At 38.8% G+C, this 17817-nt stretch overlaps 1 protein-coding gene across 1 annotated transcript; it reads left to right on the top strand.

The window, feature by feature from the left end:
• Window positions 1-1143: 1143 nt before the first annotated feature.
• slc35d3 (solute carrier family 35 member D3) lies at window positions 1144-17560 on the top strand. Its single transcript, XM_067572518.1, has 4 exons — window positions 1144-2117; window positions 6261-6471; window positions 12930-13087; window positions 14816-17560. The coding sequence occupies exons 1-4, from the start codon at window positions 1893-1895 to the stop codon at window positions 15563-15565; spliced, it is 1344 nt and encodes a 447-aa protein (XP_067428619.1). The 5' UTR covers window positions 1144-1892; the 3' UTR covers window positions 15566-17560.
• Window positions 17561-17817: the final 257 nt, after the last annotated feature.

Raw genomic sequence — 17817 nt, 5'->3', positions numbered from 1 at the left:
ATCATGGAAAACTGGAAAACTAGTAAATATTTACATGTACGAAGGTACTACCAGAGAATTTTTGGCATTTTTGCATAAAAAATGACTCACATGCTCAAAGTTCAGTGTTTTAAATCTCATGTTAAGATGTTGCTTCCCTGCTCTGATTTATTTCTCTTTGTTTTTATTCTTTCAATAACATTTGCTTGACTTTGTCATTGTATGCTTGCATTTGCACTTTGTAACTCTGGTTCTGAAAGGTGGTATATAAATAAATATTCCTTTTCTTCTTCTTAAACGATTAATCAATTACAACCATGTATAGTAGAGTTCAATAGGGGCCCAACAACAAACTTTTGCCTTGAGGCCTCATAGGAGGTTAATTTGGCCACTGACTGGTGTAATTATTTATATCAGAAACATGTTTTTCTTCTTGTTCCTTCAGTTGGATGTTGTTCTCTTCTCTGTGCAGAATGATGTATGTGCAGAGTTTGTTTTTTTAACATTCATCTGCTGAAGGAGGAAAGTTTCTTTAAGCTCATTGAGAATCTGATTTTTTAGGGGCGGGGCCTACAAGCAGGGATTATGACATCACAACAACTTTAGAGCCAATCATAGTCCAGTATTCAACTTACACAAGGAGAACCTGAAGCCTCCAGGGCACACACACTGAGAATGTACTTCTCAGTGAAGTAGGAGACATCTTGTGTTCAGCAGTTAAACATCTAAAATTAAAAATATTTACATATTCATAGATTCTGGAATATTTAATGAGAGATGAGTGGATGTCATTTTAAGGATTTAAAGTGGCAATTCTGCTTTTTTTGTGCAAAAAACATTTCAGACACACATTATTGTTCCAGACAGAGTATTTTTTTTATATCTTACTTCATGTCTATAGAAGATGTTTACCTAATAGTTGCTTTATTGTTGGTTGTTTGACTATGATTGTCTCTTTCAACCTGATTAGATTAAGTGAAGTTACAAAAAAATATATGTATTTATGTTTTTCAATGTGTTCTATCGTGATAAATCAATTTAATATTTTTCATTGACGCTAATGCTCCCCCCCCCTCCCCCCCCCCTCCTCTCTCTCTCTCTCTCTCTCTCTCTCTCTCTCTCCCTCCCTCTCTCTCTCTCTCTCGGGGACGCGGCCAAGAGGCGCTGCGGCAAAATGTCATATTTCACTGGCAGCGCTCTCAGAGGACGACCTCCCCTCTACTGTACACCTCCTGTACAGCTGCTGCGCTTCTACTGTACTCTACTGCAGCTCCTTTTCTAGGGAATTCCCTTTTTCTCTTCTTTTTCCTCTTGGTTCGCGTCTCTTTCATAGTTGCGGGAAAGATTTTTTTTCTTTTCAACCTTTTTTTTTCTTTTTGTCCTTTTGGAGCAAAAGCGCAAAGACAAAAGTCCCAGAACAAGTCATCTCATAGTAATAACGACTGAGTGGAAACCAATGCAAGAAAATAGAATGTTTTTGGATGATTTTACTGTTTGCAGCTGAGAAAGAAAAAAAAAGTCCTGAACTGAAGCAATTTCAACTGAGGAGAAAAGAGACGAAGTGCGAAGAGACGAGTCAGCAGAACCGAACCGAGGATCTCCTCCTTCTCCTCCCTCTTTTCTTTTTACACCTTCAGATGTCACGTTTATCTATTTATTTCACTAAAAGCTCCTGAATGCAGATTCATTTCACTTCACAGACGATACCAACGTTGGCTTCCACGTCCTTCCTTTCCCCTCGTTTCTCCGTCCAGCAGCATCGCGCCGCGGCTGTGCGTAAAAACCGAACCCTCCCCCTCATCATCCCTCAGACAAAACCTCTCCGAACCGGGCTGTAAGTGGAGCCACCAGTACCGAGATAAGCTTACTTTCTACCTCTTGTTTGACTTTCTGTAAAGCCACCAGCACCCATCATGGATGTGTTTAAAAGCCGGTTGTTGGGGATTTCCGTGGCCGTTGCGCACGGCATTTTCTCCGGCTCCCTGAACATCTTGTTGAAGTTCCTCATCAGTAATTATCACTTCAACTTCCTGACGCTCATCCAGTTCCTGACCAGCAGCACCGCAGCGCTCACTCTGGAGACCCTCAGGCGGCTGGGGAAGGTCAACATCCCTCCGTTCAGCATTCAGCTCTCTAAGGTAAAAACTGATTCCCAAACTGGGATCCCGAGGCTCTCTGGGGGTCTTTGTAGTCTATTGCTAGAATTTAACCCTCAGGTGGGAGAGACGCTGATCTGTTTGCTTCATAAAACTCACCAGCTTGTATTTATCTTTGCAACTTTAAAAGCAGACTGAAAATAAAACAGAATATTGAGAAAACAGGAAAAAAAAGTTAAAATCTGCGTCCTGGGACTCACATGGGTCATTCTGCAGAAGTGGATGAGGTATATTTATTTAAATGATGCGATTACTACAAGTTTCTATTGTTTAACAAAATGAAAATAGTCTAAACTTAGTTTAAATACACTAATACATTCCACAACTCTGAATTCATCACTTTAATACAGAAATAATAATTTGTAAGAATAATTATTTTCCTACTTTTTAAATCTTGAATCTTTTGAATTTTGAATCGTTTTAATCTTGTTTGAGATGCAGGAGGCATCCTTAACTTTTATTCTGCGCATGAACATCCTAAAAGGATCACCACATCATCAGTATGTATTTCGTCTTTTCATGTTAATAGTGAACATTAATGTGCAGATTATGGATGCCTGGAAATTGTTGGCATGATTAAGCAGATATTCTCATGTTTGTTTTAATATCAAAGCTGCAAACTGGTGACCAGTAACTCCTCCTCCCCCTTCAATATTGTTAAAACTGCCTGTATTGGCATTTTCCAGTTGATAATTGGCTGATTGACTGAATGAATGACTGACTGACTGAGTGGCCGAGTAGCTGATTGACTGATACAATTCATTAACTTATTGGCAGGACTGTTTATCAGAATCAATACAGACTCACAGAGTATGTACAGCAAAAATGGAGGATCAGGAAGTTATAAAATCAAACTGAAATTGACAACCAATATTAATTAGGTGAAGGATATTATAGGTCACAGAGGCCAGTGTGCAAACCTTCCAGATCTCACAACAAGATAAACCAAATTAAACAACCAAATACAAGGTTTGACTGTGTGACTCCAGAACAACACATAGGAGCGTTTTCTAATCTGGCGCCCCAATCGGCAGTAATCAGCAGGACGACATCATCTGTCTGTGCTTTCCAAAACCATTACACATAACCGTTAAAAATAATGATGTATTATGATGTGACAACGTTGGTGGTTAAGGTTAGGGGATGGTTGTAGTTACACTTTTTTAAAAACTGTTCCGACTCACAGTTGGAAATGTGACATTCGAGGTTGGAAATGAACAGCGGTCCCCTGTGGAAAAGTCCACTGTTGGGTTAACGTACATGTGCTACATGCAAGTGCACAAGAAGCACCCACAGGAACACCTCTGCTGCTGCTGCGGCTCACATTCTGGACACAACAGACACCTAATTTAGGACATTTAGCCCAGAATGGGTGACACATTTTAAAAAAGTTCTTTCATTCATGTTCAGGCAGCTCATTTTCAACTCACAATGTACAACCAAATAAACCTTAAAGTCATATTTCAATAAATTAGCTTGGTGGCTCTTAGCCCTGATCTGGTATTGTTATACCCAGAACCAAAATTTTACTTGGGGGTTTATAAAATTCATTACTAAAGAATGTAACAAATGAGGTGGTAGATCATATTCAATTTGCAGGTGGGAAAAAAATGGCATCACAGGTGTGCACAGTGACAAAAACACAAATTACTCTGACCAAGAAAATCCCTCACAGGCAAAGGATTTCTTCTTTGCACACCAACTGGAGTTCTGCTTAACAGCAGTGCTCAGTGCACCCACTGGTGGCTGGGAGACATACCACAACAAGACTGACTACATCACAAATTTTAGTCAGTATTATTAAATAATAAAATACTGGGCAGTAATATGGCAATATTATGGCAGGGCTGTGTGTCAGTCAGCTACCTTTTTCTGCCCCAGAAAGAATCTGTTAAAACTTTAAAATGAGCCTCATTAATTCAAATAAATAACAAAAACCTTGTGAGTATTGTCATCAACCTTTGCATCAGTTTAGGTTTAGCAGCTTTACACTCCACGACTGAACTGAAGTAGCAGCTAGCTGCAGACTTTATAAAAGATGTGCTTATTTACAGTCAGACATGAACCAGGTGATTCACTGTGTAATCTGAAGCTCAAAGTTTATCTGAGACGACACAAATTCAGTAATTTGTTTTAGAGCTACAGAATCCTATCATGATTGGAAGTGATGGAAGAGCATACAAGTTTACCTCTTGGTGGCGCTAAAGGAAAAGTCAAGTGATCTTGAGAGTAATTAGGATTCATCCTCAGGGAACCATGAATGTCTGTATGAAATTTCAGAAGAATCATAGCAACAGTAGTTGAGGTATTTCACTCTAAAGAGTTGAAGGAACAGACTTACTGACATTTTTATCCCGCTAGCTGCAAGCATGACCAAAACTTAAACCTTTAATCTGTGACCATCAAGAAAAAAAAAAAAAAAACTAGGCTGCTGCTGCTACTAACCTAAACATGCATGGAAGTTCTGCCATTTTCTTTTAATGTGTTGAGTCAACATGGAGCTTTGAACTGTTTCCAGCAGCTTGTTAATTCAGGCTGTCCTGAAGGTAAAAGGCGGCTCTAGATAGATGAATGAAAGGGTTTGCATAATTCATCATAAATTACTAGAATAAAAGTTAAGTTGGGAAAAGAGGGAGATATGTGTATAACAGTAATGATACTTTTTTTTAATCTCAACTTGTTTGTTTATACTGAAAGTTATAACAACTACTGTAGAAACTTAGATGAAGCATTTTGCAACCAGGTTCATGCAACATCTGATCAAACTGCTAATATCAAGTAAAACCTCTTTAGATTTTCAGTTAGATATTACTGTAATCAGCTAATGCTATTGGCTGACAGGTTAAAACAAAAGTGACCACAAACATCTTGTTCAATGCAAGAAAATATTACATTATTATAATTTATTATTATTTTTAAATGTTTGTGGATTTAATAATGTGTCACATTGAAGAAGCAGGTAATTTAAAAACAATTATAGCTGCAACAATCATTTGATTAATTGTTTGATTGCCAACTATTAAATTAATCGCCAACTATTTTGATCATTGATTAATTGTTTTGAGTCATTTACAAAAAATTATAATTCTCTGATTCCAGCTTCTTAAATGTGAATATTTTCTGGTTTCTTTAGTCCTTTATGACAGTGAACTGAATATATTATTGCGGACTATTTGTTGGGACAAAACAAGACATTGTCAGCTGTATGTCAGCTTGGGGTGTGGGACAGTGATCGTCATTTTTTTTTACAGTTTTGAACATTTTAAAAATACTGATCACAGCAGTTTACAGTTAACAAGGTCCCCTTGTTACTAGTTCAGCTCAGAAAATGGCTCCAGTAACATAAAGTGAAGAGAAAAATGGGTAGAGAATGCAAAAATAGTATATTTTAAAATCTGATTTCATCCATCTTCGTAGAATAAACACCAATACATTTTATTCAGATTCTTTTATTAATGTATTTAAAATACACATATTCAATATGAAAAAAGAGTGGTACAATCAGAAGATACACTGTAAAACCAGCAGATTTACAAGTTGTTTTTCTTCCCTCTGTGTGTGTCAGAGTACTTGTATTAATCATGTTGTGGGGACTATAGCAATCACAAGGTAAACCATTCAATTTTTTTTAAGTTAACGCAACTGATGTTCCACCTCAGCGTGTCTTACAGGTGCTCTATGTGTAAAAAGTAGTGTAAAGACTTTTGTGTCTCCAGAGGGAGCTATGTGAAATCTGATAAACTGCCTCATGTGATGTCACTTGAGTCAGCATTGGTTGGTGTGGGGTGTGGAGTTAGAGAGATTGTGAGGTTACCAGACCTCTGTAGTCCCCTATTCGTCTCTGCTGGAGGCTAGCAGCTCAAAGTTACATTAGTGACTACTAGCATCCAAACAGACCTTGTCTGTGGGTAATGTAGGCGGCAGGTTTTGACAAGGAAGACGAATGCAAAAAAGACAATATCTCTGGTTCTGCTGTATCATTGTCCATCATAAATCCCACAATGTTATGGGAGTGCGATGCTAAATCTGTGGATTTTTTTTTTACATTAAGATTTGGCTAAATCTCCAGAGAATGAATGTAAGTCCATTAAAAGTGTATTTCTACCTTTCGATCTGTCTCTGCAGGAGTTTGGTCCGGTGTGTATCCTCTCCACGCTGCAGTCCACTCTCACTTTGTGGTCTCTGCGAGGCCTCAGTCTACCCATGTACGTGGTGTTCAAACGCTGCCTGCCACTCTTCACACTCAGCATAGGTGTGTGCGTGCTGAGGAACGGCGTGCCATCCATAGGCGTGGTGACCGCCGTGATCATCACCACCGGTGGAGCCGCACTAGCTGGTAAATACACATCATCTTTCCAGTGACTTGAGAATTTCTCTGAGTTTTTCTGTAATTATTCTGCAGCACAAAATATGATACGATATGATACTGTCAATCATAATATTCTTTTAAATCGCCTAGCGAGCTATGTTGGCATCTGTGGCTCTGCACTTTCCCGGCTAACTTCTTATCTATCTGACAGAACTCACTGTGTCTCACTTAAAAACACTACATCTAAATACTCTGAAGTTAACTTTGGTGTACCACAGGGCTCTGTGCTGGGGCCTTTGCTTTTTTCTGTCTACATGCTCCCTCTTGGTGAAATTTTCCACACCCATGGTATCAAATTTCACTGTTATGCGGATGACATCCGGATTTATATACCAATTTCACCTGATGATCGTTCACAAATTGCAAACTTTGAATTATGCCTAATCGGTGTTACAAACTGGATGCCACAAAATTTGTTGTGACTAAATGCCACTAAAACTGAGATGCTAGTTGTTGGCCCAAAATTCCAACTCTCCCTCCTCTCCTTGCAGACCTTACTTTAAACTTTGGGAACAGAGCTCCACAGTTAAAAACCTCACCAAGATTGCATTTTTCCATCTTCGTAATATCTCAAAAATCTGCTCTCTGCTTATTATGGCAGGTGCTGAAATTCTAATACATGCCTTTGTTACCTCACGACTAGATTACTGTAATGTCTTATTCTCTGGTCTACCTAGCTGCAGTATTAGAGAACTACAACTTGCAAAATGCATTTGCCAGAATACTTACTAGAACTAGAAAATTTGACCATATTACTCCAGTCCTAATCTCCCTTCACTGGCTCCCAATCCAAGCCAGATCTGACTTTAAGGTGCTTCTCTTAGCATATAAATCACTACATGGGCTTGCACCATCATATCTTTCTGACCTCATCACTCGTTATACTCCCCCTCGTGCACTCCTATCACATGATGTTGGATATCTTACTGCTCCTAGAATCAAGAAAAAATCAGTAGGCAGTCGAGTGTTCTCCTACCGAGCTCCCTATCTCTGGAACCAGCTACCTCTTATAATCAGGGAAGCTACTTCTGTTGAAATCTTTAAATTTAGACTCAAAACATACTTATTCTTGCAATCATATGACCTGCCTTAACACCAATGACGTGGGTTTGATATAGTCTTTTACGTCACTCCAGTGAGGCTGTAGAACAGCTACACTGTCTCACCAATATCTCCATTCCTGCTATCAGTTGTAGTGATGTGATAATATGCGTCTGTCATATGATGAGCTATTTCAGATGGTTTTCTGTGTTTTGGACCACTTTTAAATTTTCCATAATTTATCATTCTTTTTATTTATCTTTTTTTTGTGTCGTTCCTCCTTGATTCTTTTAATATTGTTTGATTCATTTAACCTTGTCTTACTGCTGTAAAGTGTATTAAGACACCTTGGTGTGACTTTGCACTTTGAATAAATAAACTTTAACTTTATGACTGTACGGGGGATGTATTTTTTTATAACTCACCCGTTTAAATTTTATTAAGCCATAGAGTTATGCATAATTAAGGACATGGCTGCTTTGAGTGACAGGTCGCTAGCGGCTAAGTGGCTTGTTTCAGAAACCAGGCTTCTTTCAGCCTGCCTCAGCCCCACCTCTTTACCCATTTTGGATTAGCCAGGAGTGAGGTGGAACAGGTACTGCCAAGATGGGAACAGCTAGAGCCGCCCACTTTGAGCTTCAAAACTGCTCTTCAGAAACCAATGGGTGATGTCATGGTGGCTATGCCCATATTTTTTACAGTCTATGTTTGTTCCTCACCTGTTCTGTTAAAAAAAACAACAAAAAAACAACTGTCCACCACCTTATTAAAATCGTAGGCTCTCACCAGATCTCTAGATGCTGATTTTAAATTATGCACCCTTAAGTTTCTCATGGATTTTTAACATTTTCCACCTAATATCTTTTACAGTTCTTGCAGTTAATGGCCCAAAAACAATTCCTTGTGTTCATCTTCCCATCAGCATCTCTAAATTACTGGGAAACCCGTCTGTACTACCACTTCCCATTAGGATTTGTCCCCATTATGTGAACAAAGCTCTATAATCAGGTCACGTGATGACCGTGGTCTCTCAAAATCTTCTTCCACTTTTTACTGGATATACCAGTCTTCTTATAACAGTGCTTAATTTTTCTATAAAAATCTCTTTTTATTCATCTTACGTAAAGTTTTTTAATAAATTTAATTCCAGTGTTGCGTACAGATCTTTCATCTAATTATCTTTCCCAGCAGTAAATTTTCCTCTTCCATTCATGTTAATGATCCTGAACTCATAAACAAAAAACGTAGAGATAATTAATTTCCTGAATTGATCTCCACTGCTGCTGCCGCTGCTCCCAGTGTTTCTCAGGCAGGAGGGCCAGGGGGGTTCAAACATGAAGTGGTAAAATGTGCAGCGTATGAGTCTAATGTGCAATTCATCATTCTGGGTTTAATGTTGGTGCTAATCACCTTTTCTCCTGAGGAATATTTAATATTTGTATCTTCCAGGCGCCCATGGATTAATCAAGTTAATGTAATTTTGTTAACATTTTGTATGTATGTCGCTCATAGACTGTAAAAAAAATAATGGACATAGCAACTATGACACCCATTGGTTTGTGAACTCCCGCCTTGAAGCCATTTTGACCATCATCATCTTGGATTTTTGGAGCCAGAAGTTAACATATTTGGACGAAAGGGTGGAGCTGACCCTAATTCCAGCTGCTAGCTTGGTTAGTACGGTGCATTTACAGTCTATGGTTAACTGTGATAATGCTAATGCTAATTTTCACTTGCAAAGAACAGGCTTAAAACCATTAAAACAAAATGTACTTACTAGAAAGTGAACATCCGACTCCTTAGAGGGTCTTTGAATACAACCAAATGCTGAACAAGACTTTTTTAGTGACCAAAATTTTACAATTAACTTTCATGAACTAAAAACTGAAATAGTGACAGTTACGGCTACATCTATACTCTGTGAATCTGGGGTCACAACATGGTTACGTTACCTAACCAATACTGTTGCTGTGGTAGCGACTTGTCAATCACAACATAGCCACATCCTAAAGCATACCCTGCTTTATCGTCTATTTCACTCTAAAAGGGACCATAATTTACAAAGTGAACATCATGCTGCATTGAAGAAGACTTGAAACTAACGATTTAGACCATAAACTCATTAGGAAACTATTTACTGAGGTAATAAATAAAGTGAGAAGTAAGGCCATTTCCCCTTAGACTTCCATATAATCAGACTTCTTTTTGGAGCCAGTGGAGTCACTTAAGTTTCTTCTGCATCGCTTTCACTTCTCAGACCCAGAACTACCCGCTTGGTTTTGCTGTGTTTTTAGGCACTGGAGTAAAAAAAACCTAATCCTACACATACTGAAGTGGCTTTAAATTGCTGTATCCTACCTGAGTTGATGTTCTTTATTGGTTGATATGATGATGAAGGCTCGCACTGTACCATCAGCAGCAGTTAAGTAGACCTAAGATGACTTATGTAAAAGTGGAGTCATGTTACTAGCGCCAAAAAACTTTGTATGGGTTCTTGTTTCCTTCCATCAATCAATGTTGGTTTCTTTCAACCATGAAAACCATTCCTTCCTAACCATAAAGCATTTTTTTTAACTCAAACTTTTGTCTTTGACTTTTGTCACTATTTATAGAGTTGCAAAGTGGGAAAAACTATTTTGGGTGTCCTTGGTTTCAAAGTAAAAATCCCATTAATTTTCCCCATAGACAATGTTCCATGACTTGCAGTTCCCTCTGAACAGCAGTGTTAGAAAAGGTCTAGTATAGAAGTTAACTTACATGGTGCATTTCTGCAAGAAACAGCCAATCACCAAGCTAACATTATATATATATATATGTATTCAAATATCTGTTTTTGGATAATAATAAACACCAGACAAATTAAAGTGCTTCAACATACTAATGCAAAAATTCCAATATTACATTAAAGCATCATATTGCTTGGCCTGGTGCTTTATGGTTCATTTAATTTAAAAAACTAATCACTGGTACCATAGCCAAAAACCAAACTCTTTGGTGTTTACGGGGTCGTGTAAAAGTCATTCTTCCATTTCACAGCACTTGCTTCTGAATTTGTAAAGAAAGGGTTTATTGTCTTGCTGCTTCGTTACGAGAATGATCTTGGTTGTAAATACTAACAGACAGATGAGCCAGCGATTGTCCTCCTATGGTGATATTTATGGTATTACTGTGATCTGGTGCACAATGCTCATGTATTGAAAGTCATTAAAATGATTGATTATTATTGATTTTATGGATTTCACATTAAACAGGACTGAACATGTTTTATTTTTACTTCCTTTGATTTCAGTAGACAGTTTTAGTGCCTCAGAAATCAAACGTAGATTCAGAGGCACTCAGAACATCAAGTAATTATTTTATTCTTATTTTATTATTTAACATTAAAAAATATCAAATATAGATAATCAACTATACAATTTTAATCCAAATATATGAGCACTGATGTAATCCAGTATCCCATTTTAGATGAAAGAAGGATTTCTCAGTCTGTATGTGTGTTTGCGGTATGCAGTCTGTTGTGATTAATGTCCCATGCTTTTATTTTGTGGTTGTGTTATTGCCCTCAAATTTCCCCTTGAGAGACAATAAAGATCTTAACTGAACTGAACTGAATACCGTACAGACTCACAGGATTAAATCCTCTATCTTCTGCTAATTCCTCTTGCTTCATTCATTGCTTCTGATTCCTTCAAAGTCCCACACTCTTTCCTCTGTTTTTATCTCTTCCTTTCTGCTAAGATCAACACAATGCTAAGGTACTGTACAAGAGAACACCAATGCAATGCATGTATTTAAAAATGAAACCAAAATTTTAGTCAATAGACTTTCATCAGGGCAAATGTTTGATGAAGGGAATCTCAAAGCTTTTAACAATACCAAATTGATTTTGTGCAGGTACACGATCACAATTAACCATTCACTAAACCCCACACATGATCAGTGATTATCCAATCATATGACGTGTTTATGACTTATCAGATGGATAGTAGAGATAGGAAAGAATCCCATGTTCACAACTTGTCATGGGATAACTCAAGTCAGTTGTATGATTCAAAAGTAAACGGAGAATTAAAAATACCATGTATTGACAATACAACATTATGTCCAGTAAATGTCTGTTTTCTTTCGGTTGCCATATGTTTTTTTGTGTCGTACTTTTTTGGCAGTTGAAAAGGGATGACACAAAGATGATTTGTGGTCACTGAGCCTGTACTTTTTTAGGATCTGTCTCTGCTTTCTATCTCTGACAGTAGAGCGATATTCTGCCAAATCATAATCTCTTTTTAGGGCATTTCATTTCATTTTCATGAATATTTCTCTATTAATCAACTAATCTTTTGGTACATGTGAAAAGGGTGAAAAATGTTGATAACTGTTTCCCAAAGGCCAAAGTGATGTCCTCAGATGTCTTGTTTTATCCCGACCAACAGTCCACAACCAAAGATATTCAGTTTACTGTCATAGAGGAGTAAAGAAACCAGAAAATATTCATATTTGAGAGGCTAGAATCAGCAAATTCTATATTAGTACTCGGTATTGTTTCATTATGGAGATAACAGTGCATATTTTATTAATAATGTTGCACTCGGTCAGTGTTATGGGTCTTTTATTTGTCATTCTGACAGTATCAACACTACAGGGTAACCAGGCTACCTTGGCTAAGCTGGCTAGCATACATCTGTGAGCATGCTACAGCGAAGTGGTACACTGCCAAAACGTTTCGGGAGGAACTTGAACTCTAAAAATCCACCCTTATTTTTTCATCGGCCTGTTTTTGTGTTGACCACATGCCCGGCCATTATTGAAGACCTGGCTTTTAATTGACTACCATCTTTTATTTGAGGAAATATGGTACTCAACTAACTCAGTTAATCAACTGATCATTGCAGCTCTAGTTTAATCACCATGAACGCCAGACTTGGGCGGATGTGAGACGTCCCTTAGCTCTCTGGCACTTCTGTATTACTAAGAGCCAAGTCGGTTATGTCAGAGCTTTCAGAAAAGTTTCCAAGTCAAAATTATGACTTGGATGTTGACATGAACACTATTTACAAGTCGGATTCTCTTAATTCATTCATCTTGATCATTCTGACATGACATAATCACAGCATTTGCTTTGCAGTTGTTCTCTAGCTTTTCCAAAAACACAACAAAAGTGTAATGAATGGATTAAACGGTGTGATTATGTTCTGTAATGTAAACTGTTAATGTTAGCATGCCCGGTTAACAAGCTAACTACCTACAGAAGTCACCTAGCCTTACACTTCCAAAGGCAACGGGCATGCCGTTAGCTAACTACATTATTTAAAGGTTTTACACACTGGGGGCATTTTTTGCTTCCTCATGATTTTTTTGCATCCTCATGATTTTAATTTTCTCTCCAGGTGCTGGAGATCTCACTGGCGATCCCTTCGGTTACATCACTGGTGTTTTGGCAGTGATCATCCATGCCTCCTATCTGGTCCTGATCCAGAAAACCAGTCTGGACAGCGAATATGGACCGCTCACAGCACAGTACGCCATCGCCATCATGGCCGCGCCGGTAAGGCATTAACACTGCACAGCAGACACGTAGCCAGTAATGGGCCTGGGCCTTTACGTACGTGTTGAATTTGTTGTCTGATTAGAAACAAAACTGCTGAAATAAGTTGTAGGAAGTTTCTGGACTGTAATTGGTTGCTCTGGGTTGGACACAGACTATCCTGAGCTGCCTTCAGCCAGCTAGCTGCTTTTCAGGCGATGTTACATTAACGCTACAACAATGGCCAAACAAAATTTGTAATTTTGTAAGTTGAGGAAGAAGAAACTCCAACGACTGAGTCCACCAGACTCATCATCCCACAATGAGGTCAGCTCACCACTTGCTCCCTGGCGGTATAGCGCTTTCTCCCTGTCCGCCTGATGCGGGTTCATCCATAGCTGCAGGAAGTAGGGGTGCTGGTGGGAGCTGCAGCCGCCAGGTGACTGCTGACCTATAGGCCCATTTGTGTTGTGTTGTGTAACTAGTTTTTTTTTCTGTCTGTGAGCGGGTCTGGCAAAAATAGACCCTGATATTAAGATAGTAGAGTGGGGAGAAGAACCGAGTTGACACATGCCAGTTAGAATTGTCTCCTGCAGCCCAACAACTAAAAACTCTAGTTATCAACTTGACAGGAAAGAGGAAACAGAATTAAACTTTTAGCTTCTGAAATAATTTTTTAGACAGCACCGATGGAGCTCAAGATTTAGGAGGAGGACAGCTGCTTTACTCCAAACAATTTCACTGTATGAACCTGGACTGTGTGTGGCCTTTTGGGTGTGTAGAGGAACACAGAACATTAATTAACATTGTATTCTGACTGATCCTGTCGGCGTGTTGGGAAATTTAAATAATCAATTAAGTTACACTGTGGTGCCTTGTTCATAAATGCACAAATCTGGTGTGAATATGCTGTTTTTTAGAACAGGCTATCAAAGATGCTTTTTGGCTGTACTGTTGTGTACAGCCTTTATAGACTGATGCAGTGTTTTGCTGTTATTGCCTTTGTGATGCAGAACGTTGCAAAGTAAACTGGTCACTCGTTTTTTCAGTTTTACTTCTGTGATTCTTTCTTTCTGTTTGTTTGACCTTCTTTCTTTCAGCTTTCTATTTCTCTTTCTTTTCCTTTCAGTATTTGTTTTCTGATTCTATCTCTTTTTGTCTGTTTACTTCCCCTTTCTTTCCTTCTTCTTTTCCCTTCTCTCTCATCTTTTTGTTTTTTTGTTCACTGTCGCTTTCATTCTTTTCTTTTTCTCTGCCTCTTCTTTTTCCATTTTTCTTCCTTTTCTCTACTTTTCCCCTTCCCCTTTTTCTCTCAGCACCTGATAACATCTGATTTTTCTCTTTGTCTTGTCTTTTTATTTAATTTCCACTCATTTTCTCTCAGTTTTTATCTCTTTCTTTTTTTTCCTTTTCTGTTTTATCTCTGCTTCTCCTGCATGATCTTCTGTTGCTTGACCTTTACCTCTTCTCTTCCCTTTCTTCTCTTTCTCTACATCCTCTCTCCTTTTTGTTGCTACTTTTCATTATATTCTCTACTATCTTTTTGTTTTGGCTCTACCTACATTTCTCTTTTTCCTCCGGCTCTTTGTCCCCAACTTTCACTTTTCTTTCTCTTTTTTTGTATTTTTTTGCTCTCCCTTCTCTTACTTTCTCTATTTCCTTCTCAGCCTCTCTCCTTTCTGTTTTGTCAAGTTTTCTTATTGACATTTTGTCCATGTGAGTCTCTTTGTGTCTTTGCGTCCCTCTCAGGTGCTGCTGGTGTGCTGCTTCATCTCCATGGATGCCATCAACATGTGGTCGTATGAGGGCTGGAAGGACCCCTACATCACGTCCATCTTCGTCTTCTGCATCTTCATTGGCTGCGCCATGAACTTCACCACGCTGCACTGCACCTACATCAACTCCGCTGTCACCACCAGTTTTGTGGGTGTAGTCAAGAGCATCGCCACCATCACCGTCGGCATGCTGGCGTTCAACGATGTCGCGCCGACTGGGCTGTTCATCGGTGGTGTGGTGGTGAATACCATCGGCTCCATCACCTACTGTGTTGTCAAATACTTTGAGACAAAGAAGAAGAGCTCATATGAGGATTTGGAGGAGGCGGTTAAGGATGGCTCGCCCCCTGGTGAGCCTTACCAAGAGAAACCACCTCTAAACAGCTCCGGGCCCGCCGATGACACCGGATCTGACCCAGGAAAACTAGAGAAAGAGGTAACAGTGAGCATCGAAGGGAAGGAGGAGGAGGCACCAGCTGGCTTGGCTAATGGAGAGTTGAGGACGGGAGATGGTGGACAAGGATACGGAGAAGGAGGCATGAATTCCCACATCATGACAGAAAAGGAGGTGCTGGAGATGCAGAGGGAGCATCTCCACAAGGAGAACATTTCTTCCAGTCAGTCAGCCAGTGACAGCTATGTCGGGGTGTGGAGGTCCATCAGAAATCTGCAGTTCATGAAGAAAGACCCTTTGATTGATAACATGGAGCAGCAGAGTCCGTAAGGGCAGGACAGAGACCTGGACAGACTCTAAAAATAAATAAAACAGTATAAAAAGTCTTGAACATGCTGAAGAAACCAGAGACAAAGAAAAGGAGATGGGCAGAATAAAAATCACAGACTGGAGCTCTGCGTCCACTGGGAACTTCTTTTATTAGCATTAGCACTGCTGAACAAATGCTTGTTGAATACACAGATCATGTTTGCTGCTGTCTTCACCTCAACGAAAGCCCACGCTTTTATGCTAAAAGTTCAATTTCATCACATGGGGCTTTGAGTGAAAAGAACAGATTCAGTGAATTTGAAAGCAGGAAACAAAAAATTCATTTTCTTTGTTTATGATGAAATTAAATAGAGGTTCCTGGTGGAGAAAAGTGGATAAAGAGTATTTGGAGAAGCTGCCTGTCGGTGATAAATTCTGCCTCGTCTCCTTCAGCTCTGTGGCGTCCAGCAGGGACCAGACTAACCATGGTGTAGCATGATTCGGTTTGCTCTGTGTCCCCACTGATTTGCCAGCTAGCCAAACAAAAGCAGGTCTTGAAGAAAAAGAGTGCATCTTGTGCAAACTGAAATAACACATCCAATCAGGGAACCGCAAAACAAACAGCAGACAACTGAAAGTTTATGTTTTGTTCAATGAAAACCTGGGTTAATTCTTGTTTCTGATGACACCTTTAATGCACATGTGGTTCAGATCAAGTTTATTTACTTGTAGGCATGCACTGGCCACAAAGATGCTAACTAATCTATAGCTACTTTCACACTGGGTTTGTTTTGTTTGAGTCTGAAAATCAGTTAATTGTCTGTCACACTTACTGTTGGTTTACTGTTGGTTCACCATTCATGTGTCTTTTTTACCATCATAGACACAAAACAATGTCAGCGCCAGTTTTTATGTACATGAGAAAAATGGAGTAAAAATGGAGTTTCTGCTCATACATCAGTGAGGTATTTTATCTTTCCCGCCACTGGTAAAGTTATCGTGACATAGGGTCCATCCTAATACTCACACTTGCAGTCTCTAGCACTAAAGTGCACATTAACACGTTGCGAGGTAGAAGGCACGGTCTATTGTGCAACAAACAGTCCGGTTGTTGGTGGTAACACAATGATAATCAACAGATGTCTCTGACATGTTGGACTCATTGTGAATATTATTATTAATGTACCAACACTAAACAGTTAAGGCAATGCCTCCACCAATGGTTTTCTCTCAATATTAAAACTCTGCCCTTCTTCATGAGATTGATAGTAAATAATAATAATAGTAACATGTACTTATTTAGCACTTCAAAATCAGTGATTACAAAGTGCTTTACAAACACCTATATTACATAACATTTAAAAAGTAGTAGTAATAATAATAATGCATATCTGACACATAAATATTAAATATCATATCCCGTAAGAAAGATTTTGAGAGATGTCTTCCTTTAACATTTTTAGCAGAAAACTTTTAAAATAAAATGTTATCTCTTTATAAACAGTAGACCAACATGCTTCCATAGAACTTAATTTTGTTGCATTATTAATTGAATGCATTTTTTACTGTCACCAAAATTGTGGCAGCTGTGGCAGTTTTCGGAAATTTCTCGATTACTTGCAAATGCCGTAAGTGTGGGTGTTGGGACGGACCCTTAAAGTCATCGACACAACCTCGTAAAATAGGCAGTGCTTAAAACCTGGTGATAGATGGTTAGATGGTGAACTACCATAGCTGATGAGCTCACTGCTAACATGCTATGTCGTGCTAGTCAGTCACAACAACTCTCTGTTATACCTAGCTTTCTAACTGTCAGTAAATCACGATAGCTAGCTACCTTGCTAACTGACAGTGAGCGAGCTAGTTAGCTTGGTCTCGATAAGTTCACACAGTTTAATCAAGAGACATATTTGTACAATCGACTCCTAGCTGTCTGATACTGTCTGCAAACCATGTTTCTTTTGTGGAGCAGTTTATACTCCGGCAGATTTAAATAAAAGTGGATGTTGCAACATAGCTAACAAGCTAGCTTCTTCTATTTTAAGGTCTCTGTTCCTTAAGAGGTCGGAAATGTCAAGACAGCTTGCTATTTGTCAAAGGTGGAATTTCATATATAAAGTTCACCAAAGTTGAACTCAGCATGAAAGATTCACACATATTTACTTAAGCAAATCCACTGATCACCGTGGTTCCCTTTAAATGAATTGTTTTTGCTGCAAAATTTTACCTTTTGAGAATGAATAAAGTACAAATTGTGTTCTGGCTGTATACAT

This window comes from Thunnus thynnus, chromosome 18 (assembly GCF_963924715.1).
Source record: "Thunnus thynnus chromosome 18, fThuThy2.1, whole genome shotgun sequence".
Classification (NCBI taxonomy): Eukaryota; Metazoa; Chordata; class Actinopteri; order Scombriformes; family Scombridae; genus Thunnus; species Thunnus thynnus.
Note: the sequence above shows the minus strand (reverse complement) of the source record. Positions and strands in the feature narration are given on the sequence as shown.